The following is a 10616-nucleotide window of genomic DNA, read 5'->3' as shown; positions in this document are numbered from 1 at the left end:
AGTCACGGCTCGCCACTGCTTTCAACTGATTGCAATGTATTCCCATCTGCGGCGGGATTTGACGCTCATGGAAGCACGGCATTCGTTTGTGTCGGCTGCCCTTAAAGGCAATGTGAGCGTCCATTCCCATTGGATAACGGAGAATTGTACACCCGGAAGTAAGTATTCCCCTTACTGTCGATTTATTTGACAGTGATATCTGCACTACTCATCGACTAAAAAACACCAGATTATCCTTGTTAATAATTACACACATTGATTGGGTTTAAATTGTGTGAAATGGCTTTTGTATTTTTTTCCCCTTCGATTCGAGAGTAACAAATATTTTTCCGTGAGTAAGGATGGCAGAGACAATACACTACAGAGTGAATCCCGCTATCGTTTAGGACTACCAGCGTGTGCTCTAGTTTTGATAAGCCCCGCTGTATGAGTTCTCAGCTCTGTGATTGGTTGACCCTCCAACTGCAATTCCATTCATTCCAATTGCTGGCGCTATGTCCGTGATCTTTCAACATTTCTCCCTGCAAGAAAAAAAAACATGGCGAACTTCGTTTTATCTCTGGTGGTAAAATGCCTATTTTAAAGTTAGTTTGGCCATTAAAATGCGTTTTGATGTCATTTGATGCGAGAAATATGAGTTGTTATTTCAGATTATGTGTGCAGTGGATNGGTCACGATTCTTGTTTTCACTTTCTTTCTTACAATTTTTTTTTTCTTTATGTGGCTTTTGGCAAGGGAAGAAGACGTATGGTCTTCCCCTGTTGCACCTCTTTCACTGCTCTTTCCAACTCCTCAAGAGGAGTTGAAACCCTGTCTGTCTTCCTTTTGTATTTGCGTGGCATGATGGATTTTGGTCTAAAATTAAGAATGTCACATAGTTTTAGTGATCAAATGTAAGAATACAATGTACAATAACAATAAAATACAATAAAGTAATATATAGTAAATAATCATAAGTTTGGGTACCCAGGCCGGCACATCTTTACCCAGGCCCTTTGGCACAAATCACCCCAAGCCCACCATTTTGAAAAAAATGCATCCCCCAGCTGTTTTGAGCTAGCATCATGCTAACTTTATAGACTCATGGTGTAGCTTACTAAAGCACTAAAACATGTGTGAACTGTTTTCAAAGTTCTCTAAATTGTTCAAACACAGCAATCAAAAAACCTTGATCATAGAAATTTTACTTTGGAGGGCAAAAAAATGTTTTTTGAACTTAAATGTGCTTACCTCTCAAGCCATGTGTCTCTCTTCTTTGCAGGATGATTGAAATGGATGCCTCTTCAAAAATATGTGGTCACATGACCAACTTCTTCTATGGTTTTCTAGATAACAGGGGTGGCAATACTTGCCCCTTGGCACAAATTACCCCACTCTCCCTACTATGGTTCAATTCAGCCCTTTGAGATATACAGTTAATCAAGAGGGGATTTTAATATGTGCGTGTTAATAAATACTAAATAGCCCAACAACAATCACTAAACCAAGATGAGTCATTAAAATCTCGGACAAAATAAGCAGGTATTATTTAAATAATGACAAATAACGATTAGCTTGGCCTATCATCATTACCTTTCCTTATCATGATTTAAATGGATGTAAGGAAGACCTTCACTGTAGACTTACCACTGTTAATATTTACACATACACATACACAACTGAACTGGTTAAATGTTGTTACCTCCATTCATTTTACAAGAAATAGCACAGGTCTGGAAGGAATGGTTGCTCTTCACCTAATGTCCAACAGAGGGCGCTACCAAATACAAACACAATCAGTACAAGAGAAGAAAACAAGCACAGTCCGCATCATATATCACATCATAAATCTATCGATTAGATTTATGATTAGAAAATTATAAAAGTAGGGTAGAGATGTTGATATTATCCGGCTGAACAAAACATGATCTGTCTCTTAAATTTGTGACCTTATTTCGAGCTATTTTCCAAAATCCTATGGAGAAATTGTTGGTTTTTGTTGGTTTTTGAAGGGACTTCCCATGTCTCCCACAGTATTAAAGTAAAATCTGAGCGCAATCAGCACCTGCAAGGTTGGGGAGAGCGCAGCGTTTCTGTCTGATCCGTTTTGTTGTTGAGGGGAGATCACCTCGATTAAATCAAAAAGGGCTTGTCTGCCAAAACGAAACCTCTCTATCAGCTCACTGAATAGATATCCAGTAGGTTTGTTCGATCACGGACGACTCTCTCGTCTTAATGCCCTTTCGTTGTTACAACATGTAAACAAGACGCACTGCCATAGTTATTTTCCTTCTTGCCTGTTTTACGTTACTTAGGATACTAGTCTCTCTTTCCGATTTACGCCTGCTCCATACTAGGCGTAAAAGTTACACCCAGGCGCAACGAATACAGGGCTTAAGTCTAAGTGGTGCACTAGTCATAACTTTAGTTTGGTCTTAACCTTCGGTTCTACGTCGGACGTAGAGTTACGCCCAGCTTACACCCAGCTGGTGCACTCCACTCCATATGTGTAATTCGTGGCACAATTCAAACGGGATCGAAAGATAATCTTTCTCTCCCCATTGACTTCAATACGTTATTTTTCCGAAATAAGGTCCCATGGACCGGAAGTAGATGGGCGTGACTTCGCCACTCTATTGGTTTTTGTCAAAGGAACCGGAAGTGGCAAAATGCTAACTTACTTCCGGGTTTTAGGACGCGTCACTGTGGCACTCTATTGATGCTAGTTAGTTAGCTAAAAGTTTCAAGAGTAAAAGTTTGTTGTCTTTTTGAAGTCGAACTTTCAAGGGCCGTAGTTATTTTATGTAATGTTTTTTTTGGGATGCTGTGTCTCATTGGTCAAATCTATCCTGATATGTGTTTTAAAAATACCTAGTGAGTATCTTTACTATGTCAATGTTAGCTTACCACAATATTAGCCATTGTTTTATATATGAGAAAACCCTGAACTTTCAAGTAAATGAACTTTGCCTGTTGCATTTCAGCTAGAAATAAAGGTCACAGGGTAATAAGATACTTGCAAGGCCTTGTAATATTCATAAAGTAACTTTATAGATAACGCTGTATAGGCTATTTGTTTAGTCAACAATCAACAATGGCTTCACTGATTGTATGTTGTTCCTTATGTAGGTCGTTTTTCTCCTGGTCCAACTGTGTGAGAGCCTGAGAGATGCTGCCACTACATGAGAGAGGACACAGAGACCAACCCAGGATTCTGGCTTTGACACTATGGGTTCTTCACTTGGATTCCAGGTTAGCTTAAAAAACCATAAACATTCCTTAGAATTAAGCTTTTATCTAGCAATTGACTTCATTAAAGCACAACCATATTGAATATATAACACTACACACAAATGCCCAGGTTAAAGCAATGAGACATTCAAGCAATGAAGGGTGACTTTGGTGTGATGGCAGCACTTTCTTGAGACCTTCACAAGAAAATGACAGCCTTTGTCATTTATTCAAATGAAGAAAAAAAACCATATATTAATAGTTACCTGGCAAGTACTACTAGTGGCCGTTACATTGATGACTTGATTGTCAAGAGCAAAAGAGGAAGTAGCATGAAATAAAACCTAAGTGAACATTGTTTAATCATCAGTGTAACGATTGATTTCCCTTCTTTAAAGAATTATACATGTGTATCTAATAACTGTGAAAAGATTGTAACAATTCCCAAGGAGTCGCACATTTAGATTAACCTAAACAGAATTCAAACCTGAATCTGACGGTCCTCTCAGGTTTACATAGCTCTATGGCTCTCAGATCATTTCTAAACTGGCTACTCTCAACTTTAATGTTTTGGTTCACTCTCATTGCTCTTATAGTACTGTTTTCGGGTGCAGCAGGCAGCTGTTTCCAGCAAAACAGCTTTTTAAACTGTTATATACCTGCTCAGTTAGCTGGTGAACATAGCGTAGCATTTAGCATCTAAATTGCCAGATAATTCTTTTGGGATTTGTTGGAGATCAACAACACAGCTCAAAGAGAGTGAATGTTGGACAATCATCAGGTGGACAGAAACATGACTCTAAATGAATGATTGATTATTTAGATTTTTAACTGATGTATGTGAAAAAAAGGCAATTAATATCATCGTTTGCCATATCAACCTAAAAGCTGATATATCCATGTTGTGTTCCAAACTTTTCTCATTAACATTTTTGTAAGAAGTTGTTGACTATTAGGACCTTTGGCTTTTTTATGTTCATTCATTTGTGTTGTAGATATTTTCATAAAGCATTAGTTGTAGAACCTTGATAGAGATGTATTTTGAGATTAATTTCAATGAACTACAACACATTTCCTAATAAGTAGTACAAAGAAAGCAAAGAAAGTGTGCCACATTTCTCTCATGTAGAGCAATTCTGTAGCTAAGTGAAGTTATATTTATAAACATAGAAAAGAGAACACATCGCTTAAATTAGGTATTACACTCTCCATGTCTCTGCAGAAGTAATCTTATAGTCAATAAGCTCTGATGGAGCTGTCGCCCCGTCACTTTCCAAAAGACAATTTAAGAGGAGTTGTTTTCAAATGGGTCCATTATGTTTAATTGACTCTATCCTGACCCTCCTCAATGACACTCTGTTATTACGATTTAGGAATAATCGCTGCTTTATCCTTTAGTTGTACCGCAGAGTGCTGAGGTCTGCTGGGCAGTGATTCACTTTAAGATTATTCTCTATTGTTCTCTCATTTAGGAATAAGTTGGAGCCCATAACGATAATTATATGAGGAATGAATAAGTCTCACACAATCACAGTTACTGTCTTGATTGAATGTTTCAGATTAATAGCCTTGGTGTAAAGGAGAAACTTGTGAATGAGGTTCATAAAGGAGAAGTTCCATTTTCATTCAGAAATGTTTCGTAATTTTATCTCCGTTTAAGTGCCAATCGCACCGGTTATGCTTCCTTCCTCATTTGGAGAAATCATTTCTGCTTTTCATTGAAAAAGACATTTTGATGTTTCATTCATCAAATCCAGTAAGAGCCTGCCCGTTTGATTTAATATTTGCTTAAATTGCTAAAGAGCCTGGTGGCTTTACCATGTGCTGTTTGATAAAACTGCTATAGATGTTTTGAGATGCATGCGTTTAAACCATTTGTACATGCACATTTTCAGAAACTAAAACAAATAAATATTAAGTAACTGATGGTTTTCTGAAGAGTGGAAGCAAATGACCCTCTTCGTAGATTTTGACCCAAAACATAATACATACATAAAATAATATTGTCTTTCTGTAATAAATAGAAACACCTGAAAGGACAGTTTGGTGAGATACAAAGCAAGTGAAATATAGACTTCAAAGGTGTGGACATGAAGATTATGGGTCAACTTTTTGAAATGTTCTTGTTTAAAGATCATAATACTGTATAGGTGTGGACTTAATTCGAATATGTGATTATTAAATATATCATTTATGTACAGCTCTGGAATTAAAATTATGAGACCCTTTTGTTTTCCTTAAATCTCGACATGTATGGCAGCCATTCTATTCCAGTGTCTGTTGAAATCCAACACAGAGAAATGTTGTCAATAGTTAATAGAATAAAATAAAACATTTTCCTTTTTCTCAAACATATACCTACAGTATACACTAAATAGTAAAAACCAAAGAATAATGCTACAGTGGTGAAAAATGTTTTTCGGGGTGTATGTATATTGTGTAACTTTTGTTACAATGACCATTGTTTGTTAAATGCACTTGTTACATGCATCACATAATTAGCCCCTTAGGCCTAAAAATGAAGGTCTGCTGTGTTGCCCAGTAGATTAAGATCCCAGTGTGAACATCTGGAAAACCTGTATCTCTCCCATCATCTATTTCCTTGGCTTTTTTCTAATTATGGTCAAATCCTCTCCTTTGGATATATAATATATATATATATATACACCAGACATCCCTATCAACCTTGAAAATAAACCAAAATGCTGTGTCTCCTAAGGGCAATAGGACACACACATGACTTGAATGAGAATTTAAGCTTTGGTCATCTTCAAATCCTACAGCGCGTTTTATAAAAACGTACTGTATCCATTTACGTTAAATGGTAAATCAATTTAAAAAACCTGATTCTTAGTCTTTTTAGCAGTTATTTGGTGTTTGGGAGCTTTTTATAAAGCTACAAAAAGGAAACAAAAATAAATCCACACTTAGTTTTTTGTTAAATAAGATCAATCATATGTCAATATGATTCGTCTTGCAATAAGTCCCTCTCAAACAAGTCCAGACTTGACTAAAACGGCAGATGACCACATTTGGGTGGAGGATGTTCTTGGAAATATGCGGTGGAAAGGATCTCCTTCCTTCCCTTTTTTTGCCCCTGACAGCCTGCAGCAGAGAGAAAGGAGGGAGAGATAGAGAGAACGATGACACATTGGGTCGAGTGATAGGCACATGATGCTGCTTCTTTAATATTGCTGAAATCAACAGAATATCTAAATCCAATCATTAGGCAGAATTTATAATTAACTAGACTGGAGAGGTGCCAGTTTACCTTCTGGTCACTGCAGAGGTGTCCTTAAGCAAGGCACCAAACCTTAAATCTTTATACTGAGGGAAGAAATACCCAGTGGAAACATACATGAAAAATAAACACTTGTGTAAACTCCATGCAAAATTAATAACAGAATATCAAACTCATGTTGCAAAAATCTAATAAAGTAAGATTTAAGTTTTGTTGTTATCTATACATTCCTATAATGTATTTAACTTTTACTTATTTGTTACTTGTGGTGATAAAAGTGTTAAAACTGTGGCCTGCTCTGAGTACTGAGGTCAGCCCAGTCAATATCATGATGAAATCACAAAAAAGGGAAACGGTTGACACCAGCATCATCCAAGTGTGTCCTCCACCCTCATACACACACATTATGTAGAAAGCCCTAAGACACAATACATCCCGTCAGTTTTCCTACTTCCTTTTTTTCTTTCGTATAAATACTGGAGGTCTGGTCCAAGGAGATCATTCACCTCCATCAGCCAGATCAAACACTGAGCTGCTGCAAAGACCCTCTGGACCATCTCCCGCTCTAAAACATGCAGCTGTGCATCAGAAGACTGGCCTGCCTGGCTTTCCTCACCCTGGTTCTGGCAATGACCACAACGGCCTCTGGTAAGTCTTCTTTTTCAGATCCTTCACCATAGATAGATTAGTACTTGCCTACTCCAGGACAGTTTGAGTACATTTGGAAATCGTATCAGGCCATGCACGTTTCAAATGGCTGACTTTTTAAGAAAATGTAGGCCTACAACAAACTGCATTTATTCATATTTGATGCTGCACATTCAAGAGATGTATGCTCATAACAACCCATCATTTTTGTTTTCTGAATCAACAGAAATAAAGATAATCAAGTGCTGCACCAAGGTTGGCACTGTAAAGATCAGCGCTCCCATCATTGGCTACAGGATCCAGAGGAAGACTGCCTCATGTGTAGCCGCTGTCGTGTGAGTATTATCTACTTATTTTAAGTGATGATTAAAATTGGTATACAGTTGAAAATGTAAGTTATCTATGAAAATTGGTTTGAATGTTGTTAATGATCTTTTATACCTTTTTCCTTCCAGATTTGAGACCACAGAGGGAGTGGTCTGCAGCCACTGGAAACAGGGCTGGGTGAGAGATAGCATCAGAAAGCTAGAGTGAGTAGGCCTTTGTCATCTCTGTCAATCTTAAGTATTGGACCATTTTGATGGTGGTTGCTTTAGACGTGATGTATCAACTCTTCTGATATTTGAACCTGTTGTTTGTGTGTTTTACAGGCAGGCCCGCAGAGAAAGCATCACCGCTGCCCCTACAACCTCCAGCACTTAGAAAGCTGTCCACAGTATCATCAAATATATCTATGGCAAATCTTGAATAATCTAAAATATTTAAAATGCTTTGTAATGTATTGTAGGATATTTAATATTTATAATTAGCGCTATTTATTTGTCAAGGCTTAGCAGAGATAACAAGTGTCTAATGCTGACAGTTGCATATTGTATGCTTTATAAATAAATAAATGTTCTTGTCTGTAATCGAGAGGTGTCATTGTGATTGTTTGATATTAGATATATGAGGTAGCTTTGCTTATTAAATGATCACACTAACCTCATGATGTAGCTGACAGAGGCTCAGTTTTTCACAGAGCGATTGTGCCATCTAGTGGGGACCTGAATTTACTTCAGGACAGTTTGGATCAGAAGAGCGTGTCATTGAGGGAGTCACCTTGTCTGACGAGAGCAGCAACCCCTCAGGGGGTTGATCTTAAATAGCACATGAGACTGCCTCTATCAGTCAAGTCACGCATCTGCATGAGCTCGAAGGCAGGACAGCTCATAGAAAAATGTTCAGACACCTTGCAGCAGATGTGCTGGCAGCATCCTTTTCTGCACCAGGCACCATGTCATGCCACAAAAAAAACACCATGCAGAGAGCCGGCTATGAGATTGGATAAAGGCACAACTGCTAAGAATGGTGACAGTTTCAAAATTGCTGTTATTATTTAAATTGACTGACACAATTGAATGAGAGCTGTAGTTCTCAGTACAACATATGGACAACAATGATGGAATACTGAATAGAATAAAGTACCGGTACATTTATTTTTTTATGAGAATTGCTAATGGCATGTTTTAGTACATTCAATGGATTAAGCAGCAGATTTAAAGCAGGCATTAAAACAGCATAGTCCCAAAAGCAAGATTTAAAACAATTTTTTTTTAACATTTGCTAAGTGGCTAAGCACATAATCTACTTTAATTATCTCAAAGCTGTTTGTCTAAGGTTCCCCCCCAAGTTATGATAACATGCTCCATATGCTAAGGCAAGTAAAAGTAATTACCATCTTTTACTTTTTTTAATTTATTTGTATTAATATCCCCAACAGGACCGGATTCACATTAGCATTATTTGGGAATATTTATTTAAAAATTCCTGATTTTGCTAATACTCCTCGGTGGTGTGTGGGAAGGTTCCTGTGGTACTGACGAAAGATCCACCTTTATTCTTCAGCGCAGGGTTTACAGTTTTCCTCATTGCAGTTTTACTTGCAGCAGAGTCGGTCTTGGACATCTTCTTCAGTTTTGAACTGTAAAGAAATAAAAAGTATAACTAACATTGCCCCAAAATATAAGAAAACACAAAGCTTGTCTTGATTTTAAATCCATATTAAAAATTAAAAAAGTTGATATTTAAAAGTGAGAAGTCCCGTACCTGAGTAATTCAAGAGTCTTCCTCACCCACTCATCCTTCTTTGTCGCACATACCTTATTGTTCTTAACCGTGTAGAAACTACAATAGAGAGAAACATTATCAGACACAAACAGAGAGCATTGTATTGTAATTCAGTGTTCATGATGAGTCATAGTATTGATAACATATTTTGATAATTGTGCCTGTTTGATACTTGAGTTCCAGTACGGATTAATTATTGGAGAAATATTAACATTAAGTTAATATTAATTACATTTCTTTTAAGTTTTTCTACGAAAACTAAATAACACAAGTGTATCGTATGCAGTGTTTTATTTTGTCGTACCGAACACGATTACGGAGCTTTAATTATAAAACATCAAAAGCTGTAGGCTTTATAACATGAAATATCAAAAAATAATAAGCTGGAGCAAGTGTCTTATCAAGTCAGTCCCAGCTTTTCCGTAAATATTCAAAATGGATTGAAGTTTGATACCCAGCTCTTGTTTAATTGGATTTGTGTCAATCTTAAAGTCTAGACAGCTTGCTTTAAAATCATTTACAAACAGCATTTATGGAGATATGAAGCAGATCAAACAGCTGTCTTTTCATGAAGTCATGAAATCCACAGTAATTAGTTTTGATGTTAAAATGTTGTGGTAGACTAGATCAAAATTAATGGTCTATTTTTATTGCAGTAAATTCTGAAAAACCAACATTAGTACCGCATGCCACAAAACAATTACCGATGTATTTTACATATTTTGGAAGATAGCCAATCAGTGCATTGTAATAGTCTTAACCAACCCTCCGTTAAAAAGCCAAGTCAACAATGAAATTAAAATATCATCGACTTGAGTTTTGATGTTTTAGTGTGAGTGAGTCTTACATGATGGCCTCGATGTTGCAGTTTTCCATGGGGGTTTGCTCTCTGTAGCCCTTTATACGCTGGAAGGGAACTGCCTTCCTGTTGTAACTCGTACAACAGGCAGTGCCCATATGGGATCCCACTGGGCACAAACACACACCACATCTTTAAAGAGCAGTTCAGCTTCAAGTCCCAACGTAATGTACTGTATGTAAATATGATTTACGGATGTGGTGAGATAAACTTACGGGCAGTTGGAGCTGGACCGAGCAGGCCCAGGATGAAGCAGAGGAGGACTGTTGTCACGGCGATCATACCTCTGGGAGCCATGTTAACAATGTGCAGAAGAAGCAGCGGGATCTTCTAAAAACCTCACCCACGTAAACTGTATATATACTTTTGGTTACAATTTTTTTTTTTTAACCTGTGGCTGCTAAATTGAGGGCAGGAAGCCCACTGTTGCATCATGGTAACCAGATTTGCACCCATTGCACATTGATAATAGAAATTAAGCCTCTATTGTTCCATTACGCAACACAAGGCACCTTTATCTACCTAGCACATTTCAAGGCAATTCAAAGTGCC

At 37.4% G+C, this 10616-nt stretch overlaps 1 protein-coding gene across 1 annotated transcript; it reads right to left on the bottom strand.

Moving 5' to 3' along the window:
• Positions 1-8534: 8534 nt before the first annotated feature.
• On the bottom strand, positions 8535-10390 carry LOC104958189 (C-C motif chemokine 17-like). The gene is made up of 4 exons (XM_010785915.1): positions 10280-10390; positions 10053-10173; positions 9185-9262; positions 8535-9059 (listed from the first exon to the last, which is right to left on the bottom strand). The coding sequence occupies exons 1-4, from the start codon at positions 10359-10361 to the stop codon at positions 8915-8917; spliced, it is 426 nt and encodes a 141-aa protein (XP_010784217.1). The 5' UTR covers positions 10362-10390; the 3' UTR covers positions 8535-8914.
• Between the last annotated feature and the right edge of the window lie 226 nt (positions 10391-10616).

Source organism: Notothenia coriiceps, unplaced genomic scaffold, assembly GCF_000735185.1.
Source record: "Notothenia coriiceps isolate Sejong01 unplaced genomic scaffold, NC01 NC01_scaffold00000969, whole genome shotgun sequence".
Taxonomy (NCBI): Eukaryota; Metazoa; Chordata; class Actinopteri; order Perciformes; family Nototheniidae; genus Notothenia; species Notothenia coriiceps.
Note: the sequence above shows the minus strand (reverse complement) of the source record. Positions and strands in the feature narration are given on the sequence as shown.